The 15,718-nt window shown below is 45.1% G+C and overlaps 2 protein-coding genes across 4 annotated transcripts in view; one reads left to right on the forward strand and one right to left on the reverse strand.

Annotated features, from left to right (window-relative positions):
- Nucleotides 1–8,782, reverse strand: part of LOC148322322 (myosin-1-like) — a 17,148-nt gene extending 8,366 nt beyond the window's left edge. Inside the window, exons 1-20 of one of the 2 annotated variants that reach the window (XM_088316648.1) lie at nucleotides 8,568–8,774; nucleotides 4,799–5,444; nucleotides 4,283–4,645; nucleotides 4,049–4,192; nucleotides 3,754–3,910; nucleotides 3,647–3,674; nucleotides 3,414–3,522; nucleotides 3,260–3,352; nucleotides 3,113–3,176; nucleotides 2,935–3,033; nucleotides 2,761–2,864; nucleotides 2,551–2,689; nucleotides 2,051–2,169; nucleotides 1,629–1,778; nucleotides 1,258–1,428; nucleotides 869–1,175; nucleotides 715–785; nucleotides 491–578; nucleotides 273–390; nucleotides 65–188 (exon numbers count right to left, since the gene is read on the reverse strand). In XM_088316648.1, coding sequence (XP_088172774.1) covers nucleotides 65–188; nucleotides 273–390; nucleotides 491–578; nucleotides 715–785; nucleotides 869–1,175; nucleotides 1,258–1,428; nucleotides 1,629–1,778; nucleotides 2,051–2,169; nucleotides 2,551–2,689; nucleotides 2,761–2,864; nucleotides 2,935–3,033; nucleotides 3,113–3,176; nucleotides 3,260–3,352; nucleotides 3,414–3,522; nucleotides 3,647–3,674; nucleotides 3,754–3,910; nucleotides 4,049–4,192; nucleotides 4,283–4,543 — 2,346 coding nt within the window. In that variant the 5' untranslated portion in view covers nucleotides 4,544–4,645; nucleotides 4,799–5,444; nucleotides 8,568–8,774. Of the gene's footprint in view, nucleotides 1–64; nucleotides 189–272; nucleotides 391–490; nucleotides 579–714; nucleotides 786–868; nucleotides 1,176–1,257; nucleotides 1,429–1,628; nucleotides 1,779–2,050; nucleotides 2,170–2,550; nucleotides 2,690–2,760; nucleotides 2,865–2,934; nucleotides 3,034–3,112; nucleotides 3,177–3,259; nucleotides 3,353–3,413; nucleotides 3,523–3,646; nucleotides 3,675–3,753; nucleotides 3,911–4,048; nucleotides 4,193–4,282; nucleotides 5,445–8,567 lie in introns of both variants that reach the window. The other variant, XM_088316649.1, reaches the window with a different exon arrangement.
- On the forward strand, nucleotides 7,788–15,665 carry LOC148322323 (growth arrest-specific protein 7-like). Of its 2 annotated transcripts, XR_015846623.1 has the most exons (11): nucleotides 7,788–8,278; nucleotides 11,227–11,316; nucleotides 11,624–11,739; nucleotides 11,917–11,991; nucleotides 12,334–12,412; nucleotides 13,273–13,404; nucleotides 13,488–13,611; nucleotides 13,792–13,871; nucleotides 14,030–14,128; nucleotides 14,217–14,659; nucleotides 14,735–15,665. XR_015846623.1 is itself a non-coding variant. In XM_088316657.1 (10 exons), exons 1-10 carry the CDS (start codon nucleotides 8,156–8,158, stop codon nucleotides 14,328–14,330), a joined length of 1,032 nt encoding a protein of 343 aa, XP_088172783.1. In that variant the 5' UTR covers nucleotides 7,788–8,155; the 3' UTR covers nucleotides 14,331–15,665. The 2 variants fall into 2 exon arrangements, 1 of the variants encoding a protein (XP_088172783.1); XM_088316657.1 differs by having other exon boundaries at nucleotides 14,217–15,665.
- Nucleotides 15,666–15,718: the final 53 nt, after the last annotated feature.

Genomic DNA, 15,718 nt, shown 5'->3' on the forward strand with positions numbered 1-15,718 from the left:
AATGCATACCATTGTAGATCAATTTCCATGTTTAATATTATATAATATAATAATACGTCAGTACCTTTGTGTGTCCAAATTTGTACTGTGTGTGGTCAACATCAATGGAGCCCAGAAGCTTTTCTGCTGCCTTTTTGTTATCCATGAATTGTCCTTCTGGAACAGCACTCGCATTAAGGATCCTGTATCTGCAAAAGCAACGGCAGGTTTCCATAGGTAACAATCTAAATTCTTCATTATGGATTGGAATGTTCACCTGAACATTTATTTACCTTTGCTTGAAGTCTCCGTACAGGATCCTGCTAGGAAAGCCTTTCCTACAGATGCGGATGCCTTCCAGCACACCATTGCAGCGTAGCTGGTGGAGGACCAGGTGGTTCTCCATGATCCCTATACAACATATTCATTCACTAAATCAACTAAACCAAGAAATCAAAAAGCTTGCCAGGCGACTCTGCACCCATTCTAATTTAAAAATGAGGACGTCTACCTGGAGTTTTTGTCTCATTTGGAATAAGGCATCTCACAAAGTGAGGATGAGTGGTCCTTAGGTTGGTCATGAGCTTCCCAAGGTTCTCCTACAAGAAATAATTACCCAAGTGTTTCTTTGTTCAAAATAGGGCACATTAACAATGCCATTTTACATTTAATCTGAACATTTGAAACCTGAATTTGGATTTCGAAACACTTCTAACGATGTTTACTGGTTCCTACCCTGAACAATGCTGACACTGTTTGGAAAGATGCTCCCTTCTTCTTGGACACTTTCTTACCTCCTGGTGCATCTGCATATACAAAGCATGAAACTAGTCCCTTACCTCAGATTATTTCATGTTTCAAGACAAACGGAGACAAAATGAAGATTTACCATCTGTTCCGGAATATGTGACGTAAAACATTGCTAGGATCTTGACCGACGACTTCTGGTACAGCTGCACCACAGACTCGTTCAGTGGGTCCTTGTTCTTCTCCAGCCAGCCGCTGATGTTGTAGTCCACCATGCCGGCGTAGTGCATCAATGAAAAGTGAGCTTCTGGCTTGCCCTTGACCACTTTGGGCTTCAGGAAGCAGCTGTTCTTGCCCAGATGTTGGTCGTAAAGTTTATTCTTGAAGGATACGTCGCTTGACTTTGGGAACATACACTCCTCCTCCAAGATTGAAAAGATGCCCATCGGCTAGTAGAAAAAAACAAAACAAAAAAACAGCACAGTTGACGTCACTTGTTGACATTCCAGCACCTAAAAATGGTCCATCTACCTTCTCAATGAGCTCAATGCAAGCTGCCAGGTCCATGCCAAAGTCTATGAACTCCCAGTCGATGCCTTCCTTCTTGTACTCTTCTTGCTCCAGCACGAACATGTGGTGGTTGAAAAACTGCTGCAGCTTCTCATTGGTAAAGTTGATGCAGAGTTGCTCCATGCTGTTGAACTTCAGAGAGTTGCAATTGGGAAGACATTAGTCACTGAAATGCAAAATTAAAATAAACATCCGTTATAGGTTTTTCATGGGAAAACATGGGAGGAAATGAAGGAGAGATATCCCAGATAAAAATGAAATTAACTCAAATTATTTTTTAAATACTGATTTCCACGATAATAATCTCGTTTTTATGGAATGCAATGACCTACGTCAAAGATTTCAAATCCAGCAATGTCGAGAACGCCGATGAAGTGTTGCCTGGGCTGCTTGGTGTCCAGCTGCTGGTTGATACGCTGCACCATCCACAGGAACATCTTCTCATAGACAGATTTGGCCAATGCGCCTATGGAGTTGTATACCTAGCAGGAGAAGAAAAATTTGGGCTCAACTCAGCGGCTAACTGGATTAGTTGGATTGAGGAATTAAATCTCTTTTCATTCACAGTAGGCATAAACCTCTTACATTTAAATTGAGGTGTCACATTTCAGTGCTTTCATCAGGCAAACACACCATGTGTAAAATTAGGCGACATAGTCTCAGCTCCTTCATCCACTTATTGGCGAAACGTAGCATGTAATTAACAATAAAGACGCCCTCGCTCAGTTCCACCATGCGTTGACAGTCGTCGTACCTGCTGCACATTTTGTCCCTTGGTGACGTACTCGTTGCCCACCTTCACGCGTGGGTAACAGAGGTTCTTCAGAAGGTCAGCAGAGTTCAGACCCATCAGATATGCTGCCTTGTCAGCCTCTGCAGTTTTGAGTCCAAATTTTATCAGTCTTTTGTTTCAAAGAGATGTGGTGTAAATCAGCGATCACACAAAGATTGAACAAAAACATTCCTCAAACTTCTTAATGGCACTGGATACCTTGCTTTGATTTCCAACGTTCCATTTTTGAAGATGGATTTCTGCAATGATGGCGACTTAAACACCATTTTGGAGTGAAATTGAAAAAAGTAACCCAATTTGGGTGTTATCTCTCATTATGCAAACACAAGCAGGGGTGAAGTAATGATCAATAAAATTTTGTTCCGTCTCTGTGCGGCCTGTTACCAGTGGTCTACAGACTGGCACCGGTCTATGTTCTGTTGGCTTAAAAAAACTTGAATTGGAACTTGAGAGGTCCTGACCTTCAGTGCCCTCTGGTTCCGCCTGTTCTTCCCGCTGTTTCTGCTTGAACTTCATGTTCCCATAATGCATCACAGCTCCTGTCAGCTTGTAGATGGACATTTTTTCATCCGGGGTGAAACCCAGAATGTCAAATGCCTCCTGGAGCACAAACGAGATGAACAATGTTCCTCTGGGAATCCTCTACGCAAATAACTCGTTACCACACTCACGTCTGTGGCCATCAACTCCTCAGCGTCATCTATGCTTTTCACGCTGATCTCGCCATGGCTGATGAAGGCAAAGTCGTAAGGATTGGTGGTGATGAGAAGCAGATCTAATGATAAGCAGGATGACATGTTTTAGGGAAATGTTCAGAATGCATTGAGCTGTACGCTCAATTTTACCGATGAGTTCGGGCTTCTTGTTGCAGGTCAGCTGATAGAAGATATGATAGCTCCTCTCGGCCCCCAGCTGGAATGAGACTCTAGACTTCTCCAACAGATCTTTCAGGAATCAAAATAAAAAGTGACTTTTGGTTGGATTAATCTCTTTATGATTATAAGCACATCTTGGAAAACATACATGTTTCAATATCTGCCGATGCCAGTTTACCAGTTGCGCCAAAGTGGATTCGGATGAATTTACCCTGGAAGATCCAACTTGGTCTCAAGGTTACATAGCAACAACAACCACTCATTTGCTTCTTCATCAACACCAAAAGTGACTCACAAAGCGAGAAGAGTTGTCATTCCTCACAGTTTTGGCATTCCCGAAGGCTTCCAGCAGAGGGTTAGCCTGGATGATCTGGTCCTCCAGAGTTCCCTATGGACCAGCAAATTGGTCAACAAGACGTCTGGTTCTGCACAAGGCATGGAGGACCAACCTTCATTTTGCTGTTGGTCTCCTTCTTCTTGTCTGTAGACACAGCGATGGTGGCAAAATACTGAATGACCCTCTTGGTGTTGACCGTCTTTCCTGCGCCAGATTCTCCTCTGGAAACAATGTACAGAAGTTTGGCTTATTTAGTTTTTATGTTGAAATTTCAGCCTAAACCAAAAACACTATCCCAAATTTTTCGAGTTGTTCATGTGAAGAAAATAATAGTTCTCTGCTTACGTGATGAGGATAGACTGGTTTTCACGATCTGTGGAAGAAAACAAGTCGGATAACCAAATTGTTAACAAAAGACCTGAAGAAAACTTTTGTAGTCCTTCACGTCTTACCTGTCAGCATGAACTGGTAGGCGTTATCGGACAGGGCGAAGATGTGAGGAGGAACCTCCATCCTCTTTTTGCCGCGGTAGGCCCGAACCACTTCGGGGTTGTAGACCGGCAGCCATTTATAAGGGTTGACGGTCACACAGAAAAGTCCAGAGTACGTCTGCGCAGAAAGCCGTTTGACAATTATTCTGTATCCTTCATATTCATCAAAGTCCATGTACTAATATGACATTTAGTTTAGGTTAGACATAGTTTGGTTTAATTGCTGTTTTGAGAACCCCCCGTTTTGGAGACCTACGTAAATCATCCAGGCGGCGTAGCGCTCCTTCAGGTTGAAGAGCACGGCCGGCTCGTGGAGGTGCGTCATCATGACCATGTCCTCGATTTTGTCAAACTTGGGGGGATTCATGGGGAATACTTGGTCTTCCCGCACGGTCAACGTCTGTGGACAAACCAGGACACCAGAATTCACCCTAAATAACCGCAGAGAGTAGAAATCATAATAGCGATGTTTCATTCATAGCACACACACCCTGTCGTCTTCAGTCTTGACGTTGACTTTTCCGTCTGCTTTGTCCTGGATGGTGGCCTTTACGTACACCTCCTTGTCCTCACTGACAAAACAAGCCATTTTGCTGTCAAAAGGTCGGGTCTGCGCTTCAGCCCTTTCCCGTTCAGACTTTCTGAGGTACTGGGAGGCTGCCCCAAAGATTGCCATCTCGCCGTCGCTGCTCATGGTCGCCACAGAGAGTCTCCGTTCGTAGACCTGATTGAGTATGTTGTAGCGCAACATCAGTGGGACGGGGCCTTTTATACTTGAGCATCGTCCTTGGTGGGGTGGGCGTGGTGTCCTCCGCTGTGTGCCAACTTTAGTCCCCGGAACCTGCTGCTCCTCCTGGATGAGGGTGGATCAGAGTTGTTGTTTTGTATTTAACGGAAAACACCCAACTCTGCAAATGTTTGGGATTTGGGGTTTTGGGGTGAAATTTCCAGATAAACCTCGATAAATTTCCTCATGAATATCCCTAACTTTGAATGTATCACATACTTGTTCTGCAGTAGTGTTGCTGGGGCTGTCCACAAGTTCTCTCGTGGCAACCACAATTTGGCGTAGTCTATCACTAGCCAAAGAAAAGAAAATTAAAAATGATACCTAGTGATGCACTAGTACAGCATGAGCTCCCCCTTCCACGGGCATCACCATCACTATCTCTGCCTACACGCGCATGGTTTCTTTAAAGCACCTTGTTCCCAGCCGTGAGTGTGCCTGCATCACGCAGAGAGTGGGCGAAAGAGCAACGAAATTTTGGGGGACAAAAGTGTGACTTTAAAGAGCTGAAGTTGGAAATGACAATACAGACAAAATTCACCACCCTTGGGAGGTGTCATTGCAGTTGCCTTAGAGTCACTTACCGTGGTCTTAACACGTTAAAATGGTTGGAAAAAAATGAAGTGATGTGAACACAAATGGCCTGCAGAGAGCCGAGAGGATTAAAGAGACATTGTGGTAGCGTGATTGTGTACATTGAAGCAAGTGAAATCCAGTGAGATTTCAAAAGCTTAAGACAACACTTCCTCTGATTATCCCGCAGTCGGGAGGTGTCACTCCTGTTGTTTCTTTAGATCAGGCTAACAGCTGATGATCTGAAGAGGATGGAAGATGTTCCTGGTGAGGATTAGCGGCAGCAGCTGGCCTGGAAACAAAGGGCAAAAATCAAAGCCAGCGTAGGATTCAGGAGGCGGCCGTCCAAAGTCAATTGTGATGGCAGACAGACACCCGGTTGTTGTCAGCTGGCCAGGAAAAGGCAGCTTTAACCTTGACGCTTGTTAGTCAAGAACAACCCGACAGCCAACATCCACCACACACAGGTCGGAAAAAGAGATTTTATTTTCGCTTCGATTTCATTTGAGAATTTGAATTGCAAGTGAGATTCACTTGTTTGTTGTTGTGTTGTGTTTTGTGTCTTTGTTGTTCATCCTGTGTTGTCGACAGATCATGTGACTGTATGTTGGGTTCCATTGTATCATGTTATGTTGAGTTGCATCGCGTTATGTTGTGTTCACGCGCCTGCTTGTGTTTTGGTGCGGGCTAACACGTGAGCAGCAAGCAGATGGTGGGCTGGCCTCAGGCCCGAAGCTGCTGAGATGCCTCAAGCTACTTTGTCAGCGTTCTACCTACCCAGAGCGGTTCTTGTCATCCTCCTTCTTATTCAAAGTCATTTAGCTAATTATAGTCCAAACTCAAGTATTGAAATAAATACTTTTTTTCTATACTGATTGGAAGTACAAAACTAGTTTTGTAGACTAAACTAGTATTTGATTACAAACACAACCAGGAAGAGGCTACTAGCTATTTTGTGTATTTCCCGTCGTGCTTGTGCTGTGTTGAGCCTCACATTTTTTTCTTCAGTCTTTCTTGTGGTTGGCGGCAGATGTGCTGATGTGATTCACAGTGAGCGGACAGCTCATGGATCAACGACGACACGCAAGAAAGATGGCCAGAAAGAAGGACGCTGCAGTCGGTCAGGGTTGTGCTTCACGCACGGGGGAACATTTGAAAATGATTCAGTAACATTTCGACACTCACTATCTTTCTTGGTATTTCTTGAGTTATGTTCAGGTTGTGGTAGTAGCCATCAGTTTCCTGTGACTAATTACAACATGTTGGACTCAGAGCATAGTAAGAAGTGCAGCGGTACGTTGACTCGCACGTTAATCACCATGGTAACCCCACCTTGATTGCCATGGTTACCGTACTTTGTTCTCCATTGTTACCCACTAGTCAAAAAAAAAAACAAGATATATCAAAATGACGAACAAGAAGTGGGCCTTAATCCGAATGGAAACAAAAGTTGGGATGCGCTACAAACAGGGGGAGGCAAATTGATGGAACTGAAGGACCTCCTCACATCCCAAAACACACGTTGACATGTCGGAACGTCAACTGAAGTCTGACCAATGATCATGTTTTCTGATCACCAACATCCTGATAAGGAAAACAGGCGTCAACAATAATCTCTTCACACTTTGTTTATGTCACAATGTCTATTGATTTGCGATTGTTCTCAAGGAGTACGTTTTTCACTCTTTAACTGCAAGTGCTTGATTATTGATTAACTTTATTGATTCACTTTGTGTGACAATGCTGCTGTGGGCTAGTGGAAACTTCCTGCTCTGCTAAGTCTTGGATCCCTCTAGTGCCTGTCCGAACCTTTCCCCGGTACACCTTACCGCACCTTAATCGCCAGTCCAAACAAATGGAGCTCAAGTGTACGACAGACAAAAACACATTGAGGCTCCGCCCAGCAGCAGCACGGCCGCACCACCGGCGTCCGCCAACCGGTGCCAATGCGGCGGCTTTCATGCCAAACCACGTGAAACAATTGAGTCAGACGATAGCCGCCCATGTTGGCACATATGGGACGTCGAGCTTTGACATGACCCCTTACGTCTGAGACGAGAGTGTGGGACGTCTCGGTCTTCGCCCGCCGCCTGGAGCGCCGCCATGTGGTGTGCCGCCAAGGTGAGCTTGTCACGTCTGTCGGCATGTGCAGGTGCATGCTGGGAGGGAGGTGTGAGGGCGGGCGAGCGAGCTTGTGGCGCAAGAGACAATATTAGCCAACCATCCACATTTTCTTTAAATCAACTTTTCGGGACTTCATAGTGCTAGTACTTACTCTTAATTAAGTAATTAATTGGCGGACTACTTTTTAGTTTGACTTGAGTCATGTTATTCTGAAGTAGGAGTCTTCCGACTGGAGCACCGTATTTGGCTCCGCTCCACTCCTCTGCATTGACGGCAATCTATAGGGGAGACCTTGTGGTCACGACACATTCCAGCAGTGCTACAAAATGGCCATTTCATAATGTAATGGATTGGTCGTGAGGCCCCGACTCGCCAGAATTTTTGCCTTTTTCTCAGTTGTTCTTCGTCACCTTTCCAGTCGGAGGCTCTCTCTCATTGGCTGCCTCCTCTCACCCACCGCCCCCCCTCCCGCCTGTTGTTGTAATGAGGCTTTTAAAGACCATCATGCATCACAGCCCCCGCCGCCTTTCTCTGGGGAGGGGGGTGTAAATAAGCGCTCCTCCCTCCCTTGCTCCCTCCATCCTGCTCATTTTCCCTTCCGAGCAGACGTCGTCGTGAGGCGAGGTGAGGCGGCTCGTTGCTGATTCTTACAGTCTGCGACCTCCCCTTCCCACCCCTCCTCGCCACATTCACCCTCACAGAGCAGCCGAGTAACCCGAGGCTACACTTGCTGCCATCCCCCCCTCCCCGTACTCCCTCCCTTACCTCCAAGACGCTATCCGATCTGCCCCCCGCACCCCCACCCCTTTCCTCACACTCACATCCCAGCCTGGCGAGTGAAAGCTCAGGCAAGGGAAGGAGTAGGCGCCAGGGAGCAGCATGGAGGGCAGCTTTGACACCGAGGAGAGTTTTGACGACCCGTCGTGTCTCGCCCCGCAGCCGCCCGGATCTGTGTCGCCCGCCAGGAGGCGAGTCCACGAGGTGAAGGAGACCAAGACCACGGTAAGTGACTGCCTCTTCTATCTTCAACTTCAGTGCATTCTGGCTGTCTGCGTGTGTTTGACTTCCCGTCTTTAAAGAATCCATCCATCTATTCATTTTTCTATGGCGCTGATCCTCATTAGGGTTAGCGTGAGCCGGGGTCGTACCCACCTTACAAACAACGGACTCGTCACCAGTCAAAGACATTTAGACAAGCAAGCAGTCCCTCTCATGCACCTAACATGCTCCTTTTTGAAATCCGTGAGGAAAGACCCGGGGAGATAGTGGAAACTCAATTTAAATCACAAACCTCAGACCTGTGAGGCAGATGTGTTAACCACTTTTCCACCGTGCTGCTGACTGTAAACAGTCACGAAACAGATGAAGACGCTGACTCTCTTCTTCTTGACCTTCGTCTTCTTCTCGTGCTGTTCTTGGACGTCATTTCGTTGTTTTCATTTTCTATGTTAATGATGCATGGAGGCTTGAAGGGGGGGCAGGTTTTGTGACCCGCGGCCGTCGTGTGAATGACGAAATGCAGCAGGTCCAGTTTCCATGGCGACAGAAGCCAAGGCTGACAACAGGCTGATATAATATTGGAAAAGACACAAACGACTTCTAATTTTTTTGGGGGCGAGGGGGGTCAGCTACATCACTATGGAAAATAACAGAAGTGGACCCTTGCAAAAGGAATTACAGCTGGCGTGAGTATCTTCACCTCACACCAAGCTATTGTGCTCCACACATCAACCAATGCGCTGCAACAGTAAACTGTAACGCTGTATTGGGTTTTGAGCCTGTGGATATGATTACAGAGAACGTGCCTAAAAAGCGGCTTCGGCAACCACGGAATCGAAATTACCCAGGAGGTCTTGATGAAAAATAACAACGGAGGACTCCTGTGAGCTCCTGCAATCGGAATGAGTACTCACTTTATAACCATTGATGAGGAACCATTGGCTGGCAAGTCTGGCGTTGAACAGCTGCGGTAATTCCAGCACCAATACCATCTCTTCAAGTTGTTGCAGTTAAAAGGTTCATAGGTGGATTTCGGGATTGACCTGACAGATTTCCGCGAAATGAGCCACTGTCTGTCCCAGCCTCCGGATGCTCTGAGCTGAGGATACCGTGTGGCCCGAAGCAGTTTGCGTCTATAAAGCAGGTTCACCTGAGTTCTGAAGCTCGGGATTATGGAATACACCTTTGGTTCTATTTTGTGTGTTTTCTTCCTCTGAACTGGGACCAGGATTGAGAAAGAACGTTAGAATGAAAGTCGTGCTTCCGATCGTAAACAATGCTGACTAGCGATCCAGCGACACAATTCGCATGACCTGCTGGGCAACATTTGGAAAGCCAAAGTCATAAAAGTTCCGGGGAGGAGTTTGTGTCCAACACTGATATTCTACTAGTTAACTTCTAGCACTTCACTCGTAGTTCTGGTAGTAACATGCTGTTGTCAACAAGTTCACCGTTCTTCTTTACGTGTCACATACCTAAAGTTGTTCTACTAGTGCGGAAAATCAGCATACTAGTACATGGATATAAAGTTGGGTATCGAATAAATCCTCAAATGGTTTTAAAGTTGTACTAGTTGGCTGTAAATCGCACTAGTAGTGGGAAAAACATTGCTAGTTTAAGACAGTCATTTTACTAGTGCCCTGAATTGTCTTTCTAGTAACAAAGAGTATACTAGTACATAGATATTTGAAGTCGGACATGGAATAAATGCCCAAATGCCTTTCCGCACATACAAACGCACACGCGCACACACACAGTTTAGTCGTCAGAGTGACGTCAGGTGTTTTTGTGTGCCTCACGTTACACTCATGCACACACCGTTGCCATGGAGACACACGCACACACGGTTGACCCTCAGATAGGAGATTTAGCGCTAACCTTGTTTTCACCTTCACAGTGACTTGTTTGAGGTTGGAGGGGAGATTCATTTGGACCTTGCTTTCGGAAAACATTTATCTGAACTTGGCACTGAAAAATGCAAATGGAGGGAACAGATTGTTTTCTTGAGGGCAAAACATGTCAAGAGGGCAAGTCACGCGTTGCCTAGCAGCAGATCACATCATCATACATCACCTTATCGCGATCGACCAGTCCCGTAGTGTTGCACGTTGCCGAGCGGCGCCGCGGTGCGATAAACGTGTCGGATGGCGAGCGTTTGCATGGCAACCGTTGGCATGGCAACTGTCACTTTGATCTACCAGGCAGAAAATTAACAAAGTGACGCTTGCTAAATCGGCCACTTTTTTCGCGACGTGTCCCGAAGCCAATTGTGTGTGCGTGCACGCGTGCGTGTGTGCGATTATGTAAGCGGGTTGTGTTAGTCATCTGCTTGTGGTCCCACTGGGACATTATCGGATGGAGGCTTGATGTTGGTTAGAGTGAAACAATGCTGATTACACCTCCCATTGTCACGTTGCTTCTTCCAGAGGCTCGCATTCATCACAGACCAAACATGTAGACTCCATACAGGAATGCCAGATTCAAACCCTGAACCTCACAACTGTGAAGCAGACGTGCTAACCACTCCTGCACTGCCCACTATGTAAAACAATGTCAGCTGACCTGCACCTGCCATCATTGTATGTCCGTGCGTGCTCTGGTCTGGTGATGACAGTTGATCCAACACACAGAGAATCTCCACCGTGTGTGTGTGCGTGTGTGTGTGTGTCATGATCACACAGATGGTTTGTGTATGCATGTGTTACATAATTTCAACCGTGAGCCTAATTAGAGACGTATGCTGGAGTCTTCACATGGACCACACTGACCGCGTTTGTGCCCCCCCCCCAACCCATCATCCTCCCTGAGGCCTTCCATGTCGCCGTGGCAACAGAGCTTTTTCACTGACTGTTTGACCTTTTTCCTCCTCCGCACCACTGCTTTACCTCACATTTTCCTTCTGCCTGCGCTGACTTCCTGTTTGTTTGGACTTTGGTGCCGACTGCGTGCAGATCAACGGCGTGACGTTCCCACTTCCAGGAGAAGGACCTGAGCAGCAACTGCTCAAACCCAACGAATGGAGCTACTGCGATTACTTCTGGGTCAGTTCCACAAGCATGTCAAACATGAAGCCTAATATGCACACATTTATTTAAATATTTTTTATTTGGTTCCGCACCCAGCTGCCTAACATGAACATTTATTTTAATATTCTTATTTATCAGTCCCGGTTAACTCATTTACTGCCATTGACGGCTAAAGACGTCAAATATCCATTTTTTTTACTCGGCTGGTCGTGAATTAGTTAAAGTTTACCGTAAACCGATAAGAGAATAGAATTCAGCATTGTTTCTTTAAACACCAACATGATCACCCAAACTTAGGGGGTGTACTTCCCGTGTGTTGCAGACGGACAAAAAGGACCCCCAGGGGGCCACGTCGGTGGGCGGCTTCGAGGTTCTGCTGCAGAAGCAACTGAAGGGTAAACAAATGCAGAAGGAGATGGCCGAGTTTGTCCATGAGAGGTACAGATGTCCACAATCACTCGTGTAAAATTCATTTTTCAAGAGACAAATGAGCCTAACTACTAATGAGGAAGTTAAAATGTGGATTTAAAATATAGAAAATACTTTATTTTAATCTCAATCAAATTTCATTGATATAAGTTTTAAGTTTGATTTGTCATTCTTTTTGTGTTCCAGGATCAAGATTGAGGAGGAATATGCCAAGAACTTGTCCAAACTTTCACTCAGCACTCTAGCGGCGCAGGAAGAAGGGTGAGAGGGGGTGGGGGAGTGGCACCTTTTTGTGGGGTGTGCAAATCAGATGCAGATCATGGTCAAATTAGGTTTGGATCAGGCTCAGATTAGTCTCAAATCACACTCAAACCAGGTCCAAATTAGGTTTACATTAGTCCAAATTAGGTTCAGATCAGGTTAAAATCCAATTCAGATCAGTTGGATTGACCTCAAAATGAAACTTAATTTTCACGCAATGTAGCACGCACAACAATGCACTTGTTGCCATTAAAAAGTAACTGTTTAGTTACTGGTGTACCTAATCAAGTGACTTGATTAGCTGGTGTACCTAACAAAGTGGGTACTGGTGGTTCTCTTCAGTACCCTGGGAGAAGCTTGGACTCAGCTGAAGAAAAGTCTACACGACGAGGCTGAAGTTCACCTCAAGTTCTCCAACAAGGTAACGTCTTTGTTTTAATTGGCTTGTAATTCTGCTACGTTGTAGCGCGATGATTTATCTACTTTGTTCGTTAGCTAGTTTGGTATGTACAGCAGTTATTTTAATTGGTTAATCAGTTATTTAGTCAGGTGGTTAGTGAGTTGGGTTGGTTGTTACTTTGCTTGGCTACTCAGCTCCTGCTTGCTTGGTTAGTTAGGCAGTTAGTCATCACATATTAATTAGCTTGTTAGGTGGTTGCTTGGTTGGCTGATTGGTTAGTGTAGTTATTTGGGGGATTAGTTGTTTAGCTGTTATGCAGTTAGTCATTTATGCAGATAGTTGATCAGCTAGTTAGTTTGTATAATAGATGGGTGAGTGGTTAGTTAATTCAGTTGGTTATGTAGCTAATTTGATGGTCAGGTGATTAACTAGTCTACCTTAATTTAGTTAGTTTATGAAGTAGTTAGTTAAGCAGTTAGCATGTCACTATTTGCTTAATTGGTTAATCGTTTTGGCAGACATTTATGTCGTGTGTTAATCTGAGAAGTAGCCAGTTATTTGGTTGTTTACTAAGTAACTGCGGTCTGGTTTTATTGGGAAATGCAATTTTATTAGTTAAGGTTTTGTTAGTTATGTTTGTTGCCAGTCATTAGTTAGCAAATTTATAGTAGTTGGTAATTTCTCAAGTTGATCCATCGGCAAGTTATCTGGCTATTTCTTTAGTTAGTTAGCTAGTTAATTAGTTAGGTGGTCAGTCAATCAACTAGTTGTGACCTGCAGGCTGCTCTGGGCTTTGCTGCTCATGTGATCAAATGAAGAGGAAAAAAGAATTTCATCCCTTCATCCATTATTGAGATACATATTCAAGTTGATGTGTTTAGCTTCACTCCGAGGTCGAGAAGCCTCTGCTGACGTTCCGAGCTGACAACTTCAAGAAGGACCTGAAGAAGTACGACCATCACATCGCAGACCTCAGGAAACAACTCGCCAGCCGATATGCCGGCGTGGAGAAGGTATTCGTAATCTTTGTTCTTCATACTGCCTTTCACACAGCGGCGCCCCCTTCAGGACACTCTGTGGATTGTGCATTTGTCAGGCCCGTAAAGCTCTGGCCGAGCGTCAGAAGGATCTGGAAGTCAAGACACAACAGCTGGAGATCAAACTCAGCAACAAGACGGAAGAAGACATCAAGAAGGCTCGCAGGAAATCCACGCAAGCAGGTTGCACAAAATGTCCTCAAGTGCCTGGTTGTTTGTCATGACATTGACTTGCGACCAGTCCACATTTCCACAGATGGATGTTTCATTTCTTTCCACTTTCCACTTATGGTCTTCTGGTGGCTATTAAACAATTGAATACTACGGCATGTGATGGTGTTTCTACATTTGCGCCTTTTTCAGGAGACGACTTGATGCGCTGCGTGGATCTTTACAACCAGGCTCAGTCCAAGTGGTTTGAGGAGATTGTGACCAACAGCATGGTAAATCAAAAGCAATAATTCATTTAAATGGAAAAAAATGCTTCTCTTCACGAGCAGAATCTCAAAACAGATTGCCTTTGTAAACGGAGATTCCACTGCTAACAAAAACTAAAAAAGAAGCAGATGATGATATGTGTGTTGCCGTGGCATCCAATTAGGAGCTGGAAAAGCTGGAGGTGGATCGCATCGAGTGGATCCAGCAACATTTGCGTCAGTACACCACGTTGAGGCACGAGACGGACATGTTCAACCAGGGCGTGAGTTGAAAGACTTTTTTTTTTAAATCAGCAACATCACAACGAGCAGGTGAGAAATAATAAGGCTGCACTACATGTTTGTGTCCAGACGGTGGAGCCAGTCGACCAGCTGCTGCAAAAGGTGGACCCGGCCAAGGACCGAGAGCTTTGGGTCCAAGACAACAAGACAGGCCACGTCAGGCCAGTGGACTTGGACATCTGAAGCTTGGCACAGCCAGAATCAGAACCAGAACCAGCATGTTCCTAGTACATGTGAACCCTGCTCGCTTCTTCTTCTTCTACTTCTGCTGTAGTGACGTCACTAAAGTTTTCTTCAACGTTTTGGTGTCTCGTTTTCAAAAGAAAAAAAAAAGGTCTTGATATGATTCTCTTTTATTTTTGGATCTCAAGAGGAACCCGTGGTGGAATATTTTCATATTTTCAAAGATGACTGCTGGACACGCATGCTTCTTCTCCGCACACGAAAACCTGGATGGGAGGTGGAAAAATGTTGGATGGCTTCACACTGGAAAACCTTCTTGTGCCTCAAGTGTAAGGAACTCCGAAGACCACATGGCCCAATTTTAGTTTCCATGTCATGTCACACTTAATATGTGCACTCGCCAGATACACATAACGGAGTTTCCAGATATATAAAGTGCAACGACATAAGGCACGGAAGCGACTGAGCCAACTTGACTACGCCAGATACACAAGACGTGCGTGCAACTTCTGAGTTTGTGCATGTGAGATAAGTAAGCTGTGGCTGCATCTTTTTCACTTGTGCTCGCAAGTTACCTTAGCTGCAAGTGCAATTTTACTATTAAGTGATTTTTCAAGCAGTGGTCCTCGTGTTTCTTTCTGACAGGGATCAGTTCATGATAATTCAGCGGACTGGTGGGAGTCCTGGCGTATATTCATGACTAAAAACTAATTACCAAGGGAAGTATATTCTCAATCGATATACGCTTCATTCGAACTTTTTCTTTTTTTTTTGCGGCCCGCGGACCAGTGGTTGGGAATTTTAAAGCATGCGTGTGATTTATTAATTTGCACATGCCGTTTCCGTAAAGCACGTGTGCAATTTACTAATTTGTATGCGTGGGTACAACTTACCGAGTTATGCTCACGAGATGCGCACGCGCTACTTACCAAGTTCCATGAAAGACTTGCGTATCTTGCGAGTGGGAATTAGAAAATAATTTGGGAAAAAAAATGAAACATATTCATGTTGTCTCTTCCGGGTTCCTTGTGCGCCAACATTTCCACTGTCTTATTTTTGCTACTTTATGTGAACACAAATTTTGTGTGTGTGAGTGTGTGTTTGCATTTTGTGTTTTTTTGGATTCCATTTTGTGGTCCTTTCTGATCACTCGATGTGTTTTGTTCGTGTTTGGTTGTTATGTATTCGATGTTTCGAGTTTGCCGCCCTCGTGTGCTGTTCGTCTCATCTTTTTGGGAATGTTTTTGGTGAGCACCCTGTGGAATGCATCCTGTCCGTCAAAATAGTCATAAATAATTCTAAAAAGAATAATAAATCTGTTCTTGGAAAAGTGAACTTGTGCTCTTGGTTATCTAAGCGCAACATGAGGGAGGAACGACCGGAGGGGG

This window comes from Idiotropiscis lumnitzeri, chromosome 15 (assembly GCF_059441095.1).
Source record: "Idiotropiscis lumnitzeri isolate Australia: NSW breed Sydney's pygmy pipehorse chromosome 15, RoL_Ilum_1.0, whole genome shotgun sequence".
NCBI classification, from domain to species: Eukaryota; Metazoa; Chordata; class Actinopteri; order Syngnathiformes; family Syngnathidae; genus Idiotropiscis; species Idiotropiscis lumnitzeri.